The sequence below is a fragment of the Ceratotherium simum genome, chromosome 36, assembly GCF_057802395.1.
Source record: "Ceratotherium simum simum isolate JZ-2026a chromosome 36, ASM5780239v1, whole genome shotgun sequence".
Classification (NCBI taxonomy): Eukaryota; Metazoa; Chordata; class Mammalia; order Perissodactyla; family Rhinocerotidae; genus Ceratotherium; species Ceratotherium simum.
In genome coordinates this window covers 17,806,370-17,825,612 of record NC_141935.1, presented here as the reverse complement: position 1 = coordinate 17,825,612, position 19,243 = coordinate 17,806,370, and the positions used below count along the sequence as shown (strand labels likewise).

General features: G+C 33.4%; 1 protein-coding gene across 1 annotated transcript in view; it reads right to left on the bottom strand.

The window, feature by feature from the left end:
- LYPLAL1 (lysophospholipase like 1) overlaps positions 1-19,243 on the bottom strand; it is a 45,306-nt gene that overhangs the window by 6,674 nt on the left and 19,389 nt on the right. The window contains exons 3-4 of the mRNA XM_004439664.3: positions 12,810-12,979; positions 757-872 (exon numbers count right to left, since the gene is read on the bottom strand). Coding sequence (XP_004439721.1) covers positions 757-872; positions 12,810-12,979 — 286 coding nt within the window. The remainder of the gene's footprint in view (positions 1-756; positions 873-12,809; positions 12,980-19,243) is intronic.

Sequence of the window (19,243 nt, the reverse complement as noted above, 5' to 3'; positions counted from 1 at the left end):
AGAAACTCATTTAAGAACATCATTCCTGGAAATTAGAGAGGGCAGATTAAATATTGGAACTTTGGTAAAATTAGAATTTTAAGGGAAAAAAGAGGCACTGGTGGTACTGTCTGAGGCACAACATTGGTGGGCCAGGCCTGGGGGCTTAGCTAGCTGCTAGCACCATTCGAGCTGCGGATACACACGACCTGCATTTATTCCAGAGAGGACTATCTCAAAAATGGTCAAAATATTTCCTGAAGAAACTGTGTAACTTGGGAAGACAAACAGAGTGCAGGAACACAGACCTAAGGTACAATCAAGAGAAAAATTACATTCTAGTTCTCATTTCCATATCTGCCGTTTCTACCTCTGGTGATGAAGCTGCAACACAATAACGTATCACATTCACGAATTAGGATATTGCTGTGAAGCTGGTATCAGCAATGTAACTGATTGTTTTGATTATGTTCATGACATACTAAGAAAACCGAGCTATAATCATCTGTATTTTTAACATGTATAAAGGATGCATATATACATACACATATTGCTTTTATCCTTTCTCCTTTGACACTGTGCTTCACAATATTCCTTGTACAGGGCATTTCCTGAACATTAACGACCAGCTGGAATTAATCAATATGACTAATTTGGCCATAAATTCCCAGCAATGCTCTGTGCATCAATTATTATTGCTTCATTATCAGTTTTGTTTTAGTTTTAATGTGTGACCATTTCATGTTTTTTGTTTTGTTCTTAAAATCTGGAACTTACCTGGTAAACAGCAGATGTTTTATTCAGAAAACTAGAAAGAGCAAATACTCCTGCCACATCTTGATGACTTCTATATGCTAAATGCATCGCCATGCACCCTCCCATAGAAAATCCTCCTAAAAGAAGCAAAAATTCACTTATCAGAAAAAGCAGAACATATGCAACAAGAATTTGGAACCAGATATTTCTATGCCAGTCTTCCATAAATATTTTAAAAATATTTGGAGACCTTTAAAAAGACACAGTGCTAAAAACAAATGTAGTCTACTTTAGATAACATAGAAAAACACCTGCTTTGAGTTAACAACACTGCTCCATCTATGTCATCAGTGATGAAGAGATTGTTATAAAAGGAGCTAGAACTGAACAAAGAAGTCATGTTCATTGAGTAAAAATACTGATCATAATCCAAAATATGAGTCATAGTACAAGTGTTATTTATTTAAACTTCTAACATCTATTTATATGTTGTTTATACTTATATCATAGGAGTCCTCACACTGCAACTAGAATCAATAACTTGCATCTTTTGTCTTACTTACCAAGCTCTGAGCTCCATGAGGAGTTATTATTTCTAGTGTCTGCCATATAATAGATGCTTAGTGATCTCTGAATTAGGAAGGATGATCAAAAATTTGGTGAGCTGGTTAAAACATATTTGTATTACAATATTATTTTGGAAACAGACATATGATGATATAATTAAAACATATGTACCTATATGAACTTTTAAAAAAATATTTACTCATTTGATAAACTTTTATTATCTTTTATGTGCCAAACACTGTGCTAGTCACTGGAGATATGCACATTAAAATACATGAACCCCGTGCTCCCATTGACAACATATATGCTAAAATACATGGACCCTTCTGTTCGAGGGGGAAACAGACATCACAGAGTATGGAGACAGGTATTTGATGAGACACAGCAGAGAGGGTAGCCCAACTTCAGGGTAGAGACGTGGTGTGATATTCCCCAGCTTGAGTGAGAAGTAAAAGACATCTCATTGATATTTCAAGAGAAATAAATATAGAAAGTAAATCACATAGCCACGCACTTGTGGAAATATAAAAATCTACTTTGGTGTAGAGTTCAGATCTCCTAATTTCCAGCCTCCTGCTTTACTGCACTTAACAAAGTTTAAAAGCTGAGACCTTAGAGAACATAAATTTGAATTTACTACAATTTCCTTTCCTAGATGAAGGGAACTGAGGCCCAAGGAGATTAGGTGACCTGCTAAGGCTGCATCCCCAATTTTAGCTATAAAACTAGGACTTCTGGAACCCAGATGCCTTGCAGTGTAGTTTAACGTACATACAAACGTATGAGTGAAGATTACTAGCCTTGGGAAGTTTCGGTTTTTACAAAGGGCATAATATGTAAATAATTACAGTGTATAATAAATATTACATCTGTGGTTTTCAACATACTAGAAAGAAATAACAGGGTCTCATCAGGAGCAGTAGCTCACCATAAATGAGAACCACTCAAAAGGCTCTTTCAAAATACCCACCACACCACCCCCGATGCAGATACCTCTACTTAGAGGTTCATGAATGAGCTTGGCGGGGGAGGAGAGAGCATAAACATCTTAAAATTGTATGTAAAATTTGCATATGTGCATCAGATTCCCAAAAAAGGTTATAAACCACTGGGCTACATTATCTATGAATTTGTGCATTAATAAATTTTTGACATGCCCCATTTGGATAAAAAGATCTTACTGTAGACAAGATGAGTATTCTTGGTAAACATTCGTTATACGTATGCAGAAAGAACTCTAAGCTTATTGAGAGTCTACGCTTGCTGAACTCTAAGCTTTTGCCACAATTCTAGTTATTGACTTCATTTCTCACATTTTTCTATGTAATACATTATGTGAGTTATAAAGCAAACACATTTTGAAACACAATTCTTACCAAGTTTTAATTTATTGACTATAAATTAGTTCCCTACATTCTGAAATCCTTAAGGGTAAGGAACAGTTCTTTCTTCAATCATCACATTTTGATCCATATCTTATGATGAGCTAAGCAGAGTTTCTCCACCCCCTTGGTGCACACATGCTGATGAGCGGGCTTCATCATTTTACGTGCCCAGTGGTGAGCACAGTCCCTGGCACAAAGTAACAACTCAATAAAAGTCTTGTTTAATTGAATTTTTAGAAAACATACATTATAGGAGTAAAGCAATAAAAAAATTTACAAACATCTCTTAGATTTGTCATATCTAAAGGCACACAAAACATTTTCTAATTTAAAGTCTGGTGGAAAGAGGACCAGGCTGAAGATAAGGGAAAATGAGTTCTAATCCTGCTAGTGACACGCTAGCTGAATGTCTTTGGGTAAATTATTTAAAATCCAGGATTCCGTTTCCAGTAAAATTAGATAGCTGGACCGGATGATCTCTAGGTTTCCATCAAATTTTTAAGTCTATTATACAAATGCTTAATAATCACTTGTAAAAGGCAAACAAGCAAGGACTTTCGAAGTTTACAGAGTTACTGTAAATACAGAAGTCTGCTTTCAGTTCAGAACTAAGAATCCATCTCTCTCAGAATACAATTTTAGCTTCCTTAAAGTTCACAGAATCTGTCTTAGCAAATGCTAACTTCCTTCATCACTTCCGATCTCCCCTCCTTTCCCCTTTTACTTACAAAATGAACTCAACGTTGCTTATAATCAAACACATCTTTAACAATAAAACTACATCTCTAAAATGAGGGGAAAACGTGAGGGAGGGAGAGATGGGGTTGGCGGAAAGAGAAAGAGAGCCACAGACCATAATATGGGGACAGCAGTAATGAGGGGTGCAACCGGACACTGGACTGCTTCCCTGCAGCAAGGCAATATTCTTTAACAGAAGGAATCACACCAAATTGTACTAGAACTTTTCCTAGCATTGCATTCCTGGGTGGAATTTATCAAGTAGATCGTCATTAAACATAAAACTCAAAATCAGACATTTTACATATAGCTACTTCTGCTACCGACTTTTGTATAAAAGTCTAGGACACAGAGGCGTAACATTCACTAGACTATAAGGTCCAGGAGAGCAGGGGCTTTAGTCTGTTTTATTCACAACGTACCCTCCCTATGCTCAGAAAAGCGCCTGGCACATGGTAGGTGCTTAATAAATATTTATTGAATAGGTGAACAAATAATTGTAGTTCTATGAGGTTATTTCTGCAAGGAGACAAATTTATGTCATCAGGAAACGTAGCTTTTTGGTGATCTGACTTGATACAAAAGTAAAGTTTAGAAAATGGAGGAGGGAATGGTTAGTATGCCCCAGGCCAATGATTTCTAAATCTGACTCCTTAAAAATAAAGATTCCTACACTCAGCCCCAGACCAACTAACACAATCACAGAGCAGATGTTTAAACCTTAGAAGTTCTTATGGCCATAAATCAAATGCATAAGAATCACATCCTTAGAAAAATATTGGTAGCTGTAAGGCAGACAATTCCAAATTAAGTATAACGGGTAAGCACAGACAGAGACAATATCATGATTTAAAAGAAATCTATATATGATAGATACTAAGGTTGTAGAACAAAGTTTTTTATTTTTTGGAGAAATTCATGAGCTTGAATTATATTTTTGCCAAATGTACCTATGGAACATATTAAATGTGACTAGCGTGACTGAGAAACCAAATGTTTAATTTTATTTAATTAGTTTGAATTTAAGTTTAAATAGTCACACATGGCTAGGGACTATCATATTGAACAGTGAAGTTCTGGACAATCTAAACTGCACCAATGATTGAAAAAAAGCTTCAAAATTCATAAATGGAGCAAAAAGAAAATCAATATTTCATAAAAAGATAATGTTGAGGCTAAGATCATTATATGTGATCTTTTAATGTTATAAAGATTTTTAAGAAATCACAAGATAAAATGTGAACAAAAACAGATTAGTAAGCAAAAACATATTAAAAAATGATTTTAAAAGCACACGTATGGAGAAAATTTTACACATTAAATTCCCCCCTCCATCACTTTATTTTTATTGGCCAGAGTAGCCTGATCACTTTATGTGGTTTTCACAGCCCCCTTGATGGAGCAGCCTAACAACAACAACAAACTAAGACAGAAAAATTTTCCTACATATGAAATGTTATAAACAAACATAGATATATCCTGAAGACATTTAACCTCATATTCAATTCTCACAATTTACAATGAAGAAAAATGTATTCATTGAAATCTTATTATTTAAAGATTTAATCTAAGTCCCTGACCCATTCACAATCTTGTGAGGTAATCCACAATTTCTCACCAGCCATCTTTGACAATACAATCACCTTCAGCATCAGACACAACTCTGAAAGAGACTGTGTATTTTTTTCTAACAGAAGAAAATTTAAGACAAAGGACTAGTTATTGGAATTCAATTTCCATCTAAATGTCTAAAATGCCATATAAAATATACTGTTCAGTAAGTAAATACCAAATAGTAAACTCATTGTAGGTAATGGTTATAATGTATATTTATAGTTGCTGGCAAAGGATTAACATGTCAAGAGCTAACATTTCAACATACACTTAAGATTAACAAGCTGAATAAAACATGTTAAAAAAATAATAAACCTAGCTTTTATGAACTCTTTAAATAAAATAAAACAGAAACAATGTATAAAAAACTATACTGGAAAACTAAGCTAATCTATCTGAAAACAAAATCCAGAGAAAAAAATACTTACAATTCAAGTTGACCATCAATTCATTAGGATTTTTAAAATGTAATAAAATCTACTTTCCCTCCAAATTTCAGCAATTCCTCCATTTAATTTATATAATTATTCTTCAGACTGAACCATGATAAAATCTCAAAAGATTTGGGAATATATAATATATTCATTTGTATACTTTCTCTCATAAAAAATTTATAGGATAAACAAAATATTTATTATCTTCTATGAAAAGCTGTTAGAACAGCAGTCCCAGGCCTTTAAAGTTCTGATAACTGGTGTTGAAGAAACATAACTTGTTTAATTAAGACATATATTTTAAAAGAAAGTAGAAGAATGCTATCATTCTCAAGCTTTAGCTCCAAGAAAGAGCTTCAGGAGAAACTCGTATAAGGTGAGGACAAGGGAGCCTGGAGACTTGGGTGCTAGGCTTCATCTTGGTAATTCCAACTATCCCTTCATTTTAATTTTAAATCTTATTATATACTCACTGTACAAAGTGTTTCCACCAGACAGACAGAAATAAAGAAAATGAGTCATTCAAAATCTCACTACTCATACATAATTTTGACATGTTTTTTAAAATTCATTTTAACAAACACTCTAAATGTACAATTTATACCTTACTTTCTATTTCATGTAAAACTGATTTGAAATTCTTTCAACAGAACTACAAAACTCCATAATTATTTTTTTATTCATTGAACACATACTTACTAAGTGCCTTCTATATGTAAATACAGTATTTAATGGTTATACAATATTCAATTGTATTAATAGACCATAATTCCTTTTATTATTTCCCTCATGATGGGGACTTAGAGCATCCATGTAAATTACTCAGGTGTAATTCTAAAAGCACTTGTTTCTCCCTGCTTCAAAATTCTGATAGTATGCTCGTGTTATCAAAATTCTTATAATCTGGTCATATCATTTGTCAGGTTCTATACATCCTAGATCAAAGGTAAACCTAAATTACACCAATTTTCTCTTAACAACAAATTATCACCACCTAGTGGCCAAAAAAGGAATCTCATTCTTGTACAAAGTTCTTGACCAAGTCAATGGATCTGGGTTCTAGTCCCAACTCTATTTCACATTAGCCAGCAATCTCTTTGAATTTTAGTTTCTTCATATCTGAAATGAGAATAAAAATTTCCCATTTCACCGATTACAAGGCCCAAGAGAGATAGTGTATATGAAAAACAACTTGTAAATTTAAACATTATCTAAATATAAAACATTATGATGTATAATGGCAAATTAAAAACTGTCAAGTGTAATATAAACGTCAACTATTTTAGTTGTATTATTACCACATATACTTTTGAAGCACAACAGTGCACAGCGGAAAAATGATATACCTTTCTCTATTTTGATTTCTCACTAGATACAGAAACATACTAGAAGGAAATGAAGACTTTCAAGACAGACAGTAACAGGGACACAGAATGTACTATGAAATATGCCTATATTCTGCACACTGGATACTCTCAACATCTTAATAAAACCAGAAGACGACTAGATAATTTAATATTATTAATTTTCTCAGAACACAGGATTTGAACCCAGGTTATATTAATAACTATATTGCCAACATTCAGAGAGTAATTTAAAAGTCATTATTATTGCCTGTGTTTCCCCTAACTTTTATCATACTCTCTGTAGAATCACGTGTGGTATAAATACGTAAAATTAAATAAACTTTCTTACGTCTGATATTCTTAATGTACACAGTGAGGAATCACAAATGTCTTCAAGGAACACACTTTCACTGAACCTCTCCTATATACCTGACACTGGACAGTTCTTCCTATCTACTCAAAGTTTATTTTTTCTAATGAGAAAGCAATATATTTCCAATGATGAAAACTAGAAAACAGTTTGTTTTCATAGCTAACAAGTGTGCAGTCAACTATAATATCCTTAAGTGTAATCTTACTCATCCTGTGTTCCCCAAATCATGAACCAGTGTATGTGTTAGTACTCCATCATTCTACTGGATCTATTGCATCTGTCATCTTGCTGTTCTCCTGACCTTCACACTGGCCAGGCCTCCACAGAACAGTTGGCATAATCTTTCCAAAAGGCACATTCGATCACATCATTCTCTGAATACAGTTCAATAATCCCAGGGGTTGGAGTGCATACCAAACCAGTACTTCCTGAGAGAGTCTCATGTGCCCCTTGCTTTCTTTCATGAATGTGTTTCCCTCCTTGTTCACCAGTCATATTCTTACTCATTCTGCAAAACTCAGTAGGAGAGTCATCTCTTCTGAGAAGCATGTCCTAATTCCCCAAAAGATTTACTTCTTCTTTCCTCACTGCTCGCATTGTACTTTGTACATACTTTTACAATAATACTTGCATTGTAGTACAACACTACTCCCTCATTAGATTGCAAAATTTTTGATAGTTTTTTAGCGCACTCCAGGGGTTAAATTTTTTATTAATAATTTGGAGGTAGAATGTACCATGAGAAGTACCATTTTTGACCTGACCAAGCAAGGGAGACTAGCCAGAAAAGCCTGGATATCACATACTATAAAAATTGTTTTTAGGGGCTGGCTCCGTGGTATAGCGGTTAAAGTTCTGTGCGCTCTGCTTTGGCGGCCCAGGATCGTGGGTTCAGATCCTGGTGCGGACCTATACCACTCGTCAGCAATGCTGTGGCATGACTCACATAGAAAATAGAGGAGGATTGGCATGGATGTTAGTTCAGGGCTAACCTGCCTCAAGCAAAAAGAGAGGAGGATTGGCAACAGATGTTAGCTCAGGGCTGATCTTACTCAGCAAAAAAAAAAAAAAAGAATTGTTTTTAAAACTAAGTTTAATATAATAAAATATCACTAATCAAAATAAAACTACAGAAAAAGAATGGGCTCCCACCTACTCAAATATAGAGAACAGTCAAACATAGAGAAAGCTACACTGGTTGCAATTATAATCTCAGAGACAAGGGTTCCATGAGCACATATTGTGATATTAAATCAGAAATGTTATCTCACATATTAAACAAAATCAATAAGGATAACAATTTTTGTACATATTATCTCCATTTTTCCTTTTCCAATCTTACAATTTTCTAATTTTTCCTCATAATTTTTTAAAATAACCTAACTTCACTATGGTGTGTATATGTGTGTGTTTAATAAAACAACTTCAGAATCTCAAATGCATTTTTCTTTGATTTCCTACTGAATCTTTCCTTCATTAAAATAATACAAATAGCACTTAAATTTTCGTTAACTTAAATGTACTGTCAAAGACACTGTACAAAAGCATAAAAAACAGTAGAAAAATATTAAGGAGTAGCTTCTGTTTAAATAATCTATGAGAAATGAAAAAGAAAGAGGGAAACACAGCATGTGTACCACTGAGGAAAATGAAAACAGCTGGTAAGGAAGAAATGATGAGCTACCTACGAGTCTCCAAGGGGCAGCACTGGTCCAGTATGGCCTTTTTGCTCTTTGGAGGGATGGTGGAGTGGAGTGATATAAAGAGTATTTAATAATAGCAAGAAAACTTTTCAACATTACATGCCAGACACATTTCTAAGTATTTCACATGAATTGACTAATCCAATATCACAACTCTATAAGGTAGGCACTATTATCATCCAAGCACAGAGGTTAAGGAGACTCTATAACTACAAAGCAGTCAATTTAGGATTAGAAACCTGCAGTGTGAATCCAGAGCCCAAGTTCCTAACTATTCGACAGTGCCGCCAGTTGCATCAGCACATCTGTAATGATAATACTCATAACTCAAAGAATGCATGTAAAAGTATTCTTATACAGTGATGATACTGCTTCTCATGCCACATTTTCACATAAACGGCAGGTTCAGTCAGATCAATAAGACAAACAAGTAACAAAAAATCCCTGCAGGACTAGAACACTATTTCCTCTATGCATCAAGAGCTAACCTACGAAAGAATTAGCATGCAATTAAAAGGAGGTAATATAACTAATTGTTTCGTCATAGCCTAAGAGGTCAAGAATCATGTGTATTTTGGGGCACATGTTTAACTTTAAAGAACTATTATTGAAGATTTATGTTTATTGACTTTTACGTAACTAAGAATACATGTAAAAAGGACAAACAACCTTGGCTCTGCACTTTTGTGGTCTCTTTCATATCTCAAGCTAGGAAAGAGGCTTTACAGAAGTTACTTAGCTCATATCACAAATTTTTAAAAAATAATTTTTTTCTTTCCCAATTTTTTATATTCATATAATAATATAATAAATATTATATACAATATTTTAATATGACTTTGTAATAAATTTCAAATTTTATAATACAATATTCTATAAACTTTGCCGAAAGAAATTCTGTTGTTATAAATTCAATGGATCTTTGATAAAATACTGACCATAATACTGATTGCATTATAAATAAGACTATCCTTTAACAATGTTCTCTTGGTACTTTAGAAAATAATTAAAACCTTCCATGATGTGGTAGAAAGAAACCAAAATAAATTCCAGATGAATCCAAGAATTAAATGTAAAAAATAAATAAATAAATCACATTGTAGAAAACCCACTAGAAAATCTATTTGAATATTTATCTAAGTTCTAGAGAAAGACTTCCTTAAATTGAGAAATTATTTGAAAAAAAAACATAAAAAGAAAGGTTAATAGACAACTAAAAAAAGCTTTCTTGTGTCAAAATACAACAAATAGAATTAAAAGGAAAATAACAAATTAAGTGCAAATTAATTACCAGTTTTTGTTTACTTATTTTTAGTGAAGATTTTTGAAGACAATGTTATTCAGTGATAGTGTAACAAGATGGACATTCTAATATAGGTGGTGGTAGAAGTATCAATTGGTACAATTTTTCATGAAGGGAATTTGGCAATGTGTTTTAAGAGTCTTAAAAATGTTCAGTTAAATGGAAGAATCATGGGGTTTGAAATGGAGTAAAATTAGATTCAAAATTCATATTAGCTCTCTGACCTTACACCAATCCACAGTCTTTTTTTAAAGATGAATAAGAAATAGCTGGTGAATCTGGGGAAGACTGAGGAGTGGGGATACAGAAGAAACAAGTAGACGGCAGTTACAATTCAATATGACAACTTCTTTAACACAGGTACATTAAGGGTATCATTAGAATATTTTTTATTTTTTATGTATGGATATTTTGTAATCTTATTTTAAAGCAATTTCTTATCCTGATCTTTTCCTTACCCATTGTCACTATATTACTTCAGGATCTCATTACCTTATAAACATAAATTCAGTAACTGGTTTTCCCACACCTGACTTCTCATCTCTTCACTTACCCCTTCTGCCACGTTAATTTTCCTGAAGTACTGTTCTAATTAACTATATGACTCAAAGGTCTTCTTTAATCATCCCTCACAAATTATCAATAGAATAAAGGATAACAGAGGAACCAGAAAGAATTTATTGAGAGCCTAGAATGAGCGAAGTATTTTACAAACATCATCTCCCAGTAATGTAGATAACTGTATTATCATTACAACTTGACAGATGAGGCAGCAGAAACTCAGTGTAGGTAATTACGTGGTGACCCAGCTAGGTAGGCAGTGGTAGACTTTAGATGTGAGCTCATTTTTGTCACTATATCATGATGCTCTTCAGTCACTTAGTGCAGCTATCAGTCAACAAGGCATTTTCCAGTCAGACAACAAACTTTCTGCTACAGCCAAATAATGTCCACACAAAAACAACAAGCATTACTTTTTCTACTTCTAGGTACTGTTCATATTATTCTCTATGCCTTGACCTCTACATACAATAATTAAAATTTTATTTAGTTGTGCATCTCAGAATCTCAAATGCCACTGCTACCTTCCTATTAAACTCTAATAGCCTCAAATACATACGATCTCTTCTTCATCTGAATTTCTGTGGTACTTAATTACTTAAATCATCACCTCACTGATCAGGTCATGCCATTCATTATAAATTTCCTAAGCATCTGCTCTGTGCCAGGAATTTCGATGCGTCCTGGGAAATAATAATAAATATACAGATCACTCTCTTTGAAGAGCTGTCAGTTATATGGCTTTAGGGCACTCATCATAGGCTTGTTGGCATTACAGTTATCACTCTAAGTACCTCATGGGCTCTTCCAGGTTGTAAGCAATTGTGAGATAGATCCTGTTGTACTTATCTGTGTGTCCCTTTGAGCATCTAACATATTGCCTGGCACACAGCAGGAACTTAGAAAATATTTGCAAAATGACAATGACGGAGTCTGTTGTACATTTGCACATTTTGAATTCTATCTTGTAACTGTTTTATAATCCCCTAGACTGAGTTGGGTGCCCTTCCTTGCATTCTTCCCAGTACTCCCATAATGTTTTATATTTATCTCTGTTAGAGTTAAACTAGAAGTTAAACACAGATTCATAGAAACACAGAAATACAGAGTTAAACATAAATGAAGAAACAGAGGCCCAGGGAGGTGATATGACTGGGCTGGAGGGCACACTACTTTTAACTAACAAAAGTGGAAGTTGAAGGCAAGGCAGAAAAGAGTGGATTCTATTCATTATATCACGCTGCCTCTTAACTCAATGAATAGTTCAGTAGTTCAATAAACACAAATGAAGTTTATTAATTTATCCAAATCCTGTCTATAAAAGATTTCAGTGTGCATTTTGATGTTATTTAGAACATGACAGATACTTAATTTGCTTTAAAATGTCACCATTAAATGCAACTCATTGAAAATTAGTTATATTTGAAAATAAAACTCCTACACCAAAATATGTCCTGTACCATCCACATGCTACACAGCCAATCTCATTTTTGTATGTATTATAAAAAAGGAGATGTTAATAGTTTATGTATTTGATGATTACAGAAAAAAGAAAAGGGTATTAAGTGGAATAAAGAGCTTATATAAAGGCACATTATACCCCCCTGGTAATAGAGACTGCTCAAGTCATGTTTAACAAAAGTTTGTAAATACCTTATTCCTGTGATATTTACTCTGAAGAGTTTACTTTTCATGAATTTGATGTTATATTTTAACCGTGCATTCTATCTTAATCATGGCAATGGTAGTTTAAACATATTTATAAAACTTAAGCTACTTAAAATAAAATGTCTTAAAAATTGAAATGAATACTCTCAACAGAAAATTAAACATACGATACTCAAATTATGTTATTATTAAAAAGAAAATGAATTAAAGTTTAATGAGCTGTTGTTTATAATTCTAGTATCTTTGAAACTCTCAACATGTAAAGTTTATTTGAAACTATGAACAGGTCAAATGATATACAAGTGCTTCTAAGTAATATTCCAAGTAAAGTTCAATGTATGGAATCAGACAAAGTGAAAAAAATCTAAATTAAAGGTCTTACCTACTAATATCCTATTCTTCTTGATGCCACTTTTCACTTCATCATCAATCAAATCTGTAAGCACTTGACACATTATATCGATTGATTCAAGGTGTTCTGGGCAGTCATTAGATATTTTAAATCTGTCAAACCACACATTGGAGATTCCTCCTTTCAAAGGAGTATACGGCCTGTTTGAAATCAAAAAAAGAAGAAAAAAAGAGAAAAAAGCAAGGAAAGGGGAACGATATTAAAATGGATGTTTTAATTTTTAAGACATTAGTGTTTTGAATAAATAATTTCAATTTCCTCACCATACATATTGCATTAACTCGCCTATATTTATATTGATTCCATTAATATTTACTAACGCCCGTTCATCATCATTACTTATTCTCTCCATCTTTTAAGATTCATAAATTCTCTAGAAAATCCCCACAAAAAAGGGGAATTTTATATATATATGTAAAATTGTGTGTGTATATATTTCATATATATATATTTTATATATAAATTTTTTTGCTCAATTTAAGTGACTGATTAATCAGGTCTGCTATTTTTATTTCTGCTTTGATTTACTTTAATCTTTTTTTTCCTCTCAGGTAAGAATCAATATTTTAGTATTCACAGCTAACTGAATAATGTTTGTCCATGTAAAAACTTCAAGAGTGGAAAAAGTGAGTCACCAAAACACTTTTAAAATTTGTAGCACTTAAGTATGAAAGGTGAGTTAATAATTTAAGGGCTTTCTTGATCACATCCAGATAGATCATCCTTAGAATGGCGGTGTTTAGTTTTTTTTTTTTAAATCAAGAGTTGGAACTATTTCTTTTATCTTCTCAGGAACCTTGAGAGCGTTTAATGGGATACAAATAATCTCTGGAAGCACTTATCATGCAGCTCTTCCATGCTGTTTGCATCATTTGGGTCTCAAATTGGACACCTTGTTGGATTTATGTTTTATATGATAAGCTGCTCTAAACTAGGTGTCTTGTGGAACAAGACTGATCTTACAAGATGCTTTACATTTACATATGAGGTGGGATGGTTACAGTATTAGTGAATTTTAACCCATTCATTGTATATTCATACTCTGGAATGCTCTGTTAAAGAGTGTGTGTGTGTGTGTGTGTGTGTGTGTGTGTGTGTGTATCTCAAGGTATTTCAAATAATACTGTTTTAACCAATTACAACGGGGCTAACAGGCCCTGTGTTCAAGTCCTATGGTGGTAAAGGCAAATGTAGAGGACACTTAGACATTCCTGTAAGCAAACACAAAGAGGCACATAGGGATATATAAGATAAACAGGGAGAACAAAGGTTTTCCAAAGATGAGGAATAGGAGAGTTCCATACAAGAAACTTTTCACTTGGCAAACCTTGCTTTCTCCTTATGTGACAGTGAAAACAGGATTTATGTTATATCCAAAGAATGCCCTAGAAAACACCAGTGCCAAAAGTACCCATCATAATTTGAAAGAAATCTAAAGTAATGATGACCACAGAACAGATGGCAGAATTCCTCCTACATCTACTACTTGGCCTCATCTCAGAGTATATTCTCATCCTCCAAAGTCAGTGAAATAAAGGTATGAAATGTATAGCTAGAACAAAAAAAAATGGAGGGCTCAATGACACCAGCTGAGATCTGACAGTGCTTCCTGTATCTTCTCTAGTAAAAAACCAACTGGAATCTTAGCCAACCCCAAGAGTTAGAAATCCTCAATTCTCATTCTCTCATCCACTGTATCAGAAGGACCCCATATTCTTTGCAGATCTACTTTTGGGAAGCATCCAATCTTTGGGACTACTGGGTGGTACTGAAGGGAACAGGAGAACTACGCCATAATTTGTCTATATTGATTATACCACTCCAAAATAAATGGGCATCAACTTTAAGAGCCTGGAAGCCAAGATTACATTTGGAAAGTTTCTCAGAGAAAATGAAAGAAATCTGGAAATAAGAATTCATCTACAGAGAATCTTTTATTTACTAAAATAGAGCCACGTTATAAATATTCCTTTGCAACACGTTTTCTAAAATTTGAATGTGTATTTTGAATATCTCTGTAAGTCAGTACATAAAAAGCTAACAGTTTCTCCAAGTTTATGAAGATATGATATTTTGCAAATATGGGAAATTATCCATATTTGTGTGTGTGTGTCGTTTTGAGGTTTTTCATATAAATCTTATTTACTTTTTTTGCACCGTTGTTCCTGTCCTCTCCCACTGCCCCCCACACTTGCCCATCATGTTTATGATCTGCAATATATCCTTGGGTGTTCTCCTTGCACATACATTAAAACATGCATCTTTAAAGGATATTTTTTAGAGCACTCTTTGCTTTTCCTATGTGCATCATGTTTTCTCCCCTAACAACATCTCCTGGAAATCCTCCCATCTGATATAGTTCCAACTCACACTTTTAAATGGCTATATAGTATCATACGATAAAGACGTTCCATGGTTTAATCAGCCATTCCTACTAAAGGACATTTATTTGGCACCCAGGTTATAGCCACAAAGAACAATGCTGTGTTAAATATATTTGCATACGTGTTTTTACATACTGGAACTTCTATTTCTATGGAATAGAGTCAAAGAAACAGGACTGAAAGGTATAATTTTTATCTTAACAGATGTTCCAAAGTCGCTTCCATAAAGGCTATAAAAATTTACCTTTCTACAAGAAATGTAAGAGAATACCCTTTTGCCCACAGCCCTAACAGCAAGAGGTGCAACATTCTTTAAAATATTACTATTTAAGGGTATCAGCCATAAGTTTTAAAATCAATTGTATATAAAAGTACACATTTTAAGAACATAGTTCTGAGATTTTTGACAATGTAACCACCATCTCCACAATGACACATCATGCCCCTTTGCAAGCAAGTCCTATTCACTTCCCAGGCAATGACTGAGTGATCTTATCACTACAGATTAGTGCTGCCTATTCTAGAAATCCACAGAAATGGAATTACCTATTATCATATTATTTGCTAGTTTTTCCATTGTGGTTTTGATTTTTTCTCTTAGTTTAGAATAGAACTTTATCTATTATTGACACAAATATTTGTAATTTGTACTTTAAGTATCTTTTAAATCTATTTTTAAATACTGACATTATGTATTTAAGGTCTTTTTTTTAAATCAGATAAAAGACTTTACATTTGATATAATCTGTCCTTTTCTAAAAAAAAAAAAAAACTAAATTTCTGAGTTTCCTGATTTAAGAAGCTCTTCCCAATCCATACATTCTTACATATGGAATCCAAGATTTTTTAAAGATTTTTTTATTGCATTTTTGCATCTAAATCTTGAAATTTTCTAGAATTTATTTCATATATGAAATGACCTAAGGGTTCAAATTCATTTTCTCCCGTATGGATAGTCAACTGTGCCTGTGCTATTACTAAAAAAAAAAAAAAACAAAACTTTCTCTTACAAAGGTGAAATTCCATCTTTACCATATACTTAATTTTACAGTTTTGAATTACCTAGTCTCTCTCAACCTAGGTTGTGTAAGAGAATTTGCCCTAATGCCTAACATATACACTACATATAACGAATGGACTTCTCTCTAATGCATTTAGACTGGTACTAGTTCTACACTATTCTTGGGAAAATCAAAAAAATAGTCATTCAGATCATTTCTGTGTTCTGTGATTCAGGTGAAGAACTCTGGTTAAGAAAGGCTCTATTTTGTTCTACTGATCTATTTATCTGATGTGTCAGGGTCATATTGACTGTATTACAGTAGTGTTAGACGACGCTCTGCAGCTGAGTAATGTAATTCCCCTCTCCCTACCATCACCACCACCAGTCTCTTTCTCAGACTTATCCTGTCTATTCTTAGGCATCCATACATCTTTATTTATCTAAGAAATTAATGAAATATTTAGTACATTTTAAAATAATTTCAAATAATTCTCCTTAAAAATCCTTGTGGAATTTTAACTAATATTGCATTATTGTCTGGGAATTAACATTTTATGACATAAATCTGAGAGGAGGGAAGATTTTTGCAGACTGAGCTCTTCCCAGGATCTGCATCATTCTGATTCTCATCTAGGGCTTCCTCTGCCTTGTTCTCCAGGCTCTCAATGGATGCAGAGAAGATAAAATCCTGCACCAGCTCTCTGCTAGGACTTCTACAGAGCCTAAATTCTCCCTCACTCCTGTAGGTCTTCTGACCTCAGCAGCTGCTCGGCTCAGGAGAAGCAGATAAATTGGAATCAGAAGGGGAGAAAAGACAGAAAGCATTCAAGTCTTCTACCTCCCAGAATCCCTTTCTCAGGACTAACTTTCTTAAAGCACTCTGAAAATGAGAGCAGGTGCTTTCCACCTAGTATTAATGTCACTTTCAGACAAAATGAAATCACAAACTGTATTCAATTTGTCACTAAAGTCACAGCGATCTTCTGAATGAAAACTGAATATACAACACTCACTTTAAAGCTTGAATTAGACTGTAACTTTTCTGAATTATTTTTACTTATTTCATTCTGCTATTTTTCTAAGTGTTTATTTGTCTGTCTAAGCACTTAAATAAGGATGATATCATAGGCTAAAATATGAATCATTCTGGGAACTCAGCCATTAATAGAAAAAAATGACATTCACTGTAACTTTTTGTCTTTGATAGTGCTTTACTTAATTAGAGATAGATGCTCCATGGAGGTGGAATCCCAATGTAAATTTTACTAATATAATAGCTTTTTGTTCTTCCAATTCTCTAAGAAAACTAAAATTCCGTTCAAAGGAGATAATTGGGAAAGTTTTAATGAGACAAAGAATAATTTACAACTTTTTTGTTAAGAAAACATAAGAATGCATAATTCTCTTAAGATGTTAGAATAACTTTTAAATAAAGCACAAAAGTAAGATTGTTTTTAAAACAGCTAAACAAACTGGCACATATGTTATACTCATTCACCTTCTTCCTCAAATAAATCACTTTATTAGCTGATATAAAACAGCTCAGACATTACCACAATAAATAAATATGCTTCGCAAAGAACATCTGTGTGGCTCCTCAATCAATCAATCAATCAAACCATTACACACCGGTAAAATATTAAGCTGGAATAAAATGGCCAAGGTTAAAAAAAGAAGAGCTGACATTCAGCTTGATACCAAGTTCTGTTTTGATCTGTGTTCCCTAGAAATCATAAAATCAAAAGGTCATTCATGACCTTTGAGATAACATCATCTGGCTCTTGTCTTCCTCCTTGTCCTCAGTTCACAGCACTGGCCCAGCATTCACTAGCTCCAGTCTCATTCTCCTCTTGTTCTTCTTCAATCAAGACAACACTATTGGTCCAAGGGCTGTGCATTTGATATCCCCTCTACCTGGAATGCTCCCTGCAACATTTCCGCATGGTGGGCTCCCCTGGATCATTCAGGTCTCAGCTCAAATGTTACTTCCTCAGGGGAGCCTTCTTTGACCCTACAATTTAAAGTATACCTCCCCTCCACCCTACAATGCACACACATATTCTCTCTATTCCATTAGCCTACTTAACTGTTTTAATAGAATTTATCACTATTTGAAATTAATATATTTAATTTCTCTTTTATTTTCCATTTCTATATGAGCTCCCTGAGCATGGGGACTTTATCTCTTCCACAATGATACCCCCAGGGCAAAGAACAAATACTGTTGAATGATGAATGTCAACAACCATTTGTGTCACTTGGAAATAATTTGTGTCAGCTAGAAAGAAATATGAGAATATCTAAAATTGGTTTATTTTGCTCTGAATATCTTTTGACTTTAATTCTTATAAAATCCATATTGCAATTCCTAAGAAAAGGTCAAATTTTTCTTTTGTTGCTTTTTTAAAAAGGAACGTTTCTAAGAAAACAAGTTTTTACAGACTCATAGGTATTTAAATGTGCTATTTAAAATACTTACCAAAGAAGTAAAACTATTAAACTATTTCTACAAAATAGCTGTTTCTAGTAGGGTTCCCTACTAGTGAAGTATACTTATAGCACAAATCTACTAGTTTCAGGAGAGAGATCTCATAATATTGTGCTTCAGATAGGAATCCTAAGTGACAGAGTAAAAATGAAGCCATTGTTTACTACATCTAAATTAAAAGTGCCTAACCTTGTTTTGGAATACATGTTTAATGAAAAATATAAACATGCACTTCATGTAGAAAAACAGTGAATCAAAAAGCAGAAGCACTATGCAAATCTTATTACATTTAGAATTCTGAAAACACCAAGAGAAACTATATCATCATATAAATTATTAATAGCTTGTTAAAAAGCTGTTATTATTTTTAAAATGGAAATTCTAACAGTATACCCAAACCAAGAAAACCTCTAATTATAAATACAGCTAAAGTAAACCTCTAATTATAAATACAGCTAAAGTATGTCATAGAAATAAAAATCTTTATTGAGCACTTCAATTAAATAGAGTCCAAATTGACAATGAAAAA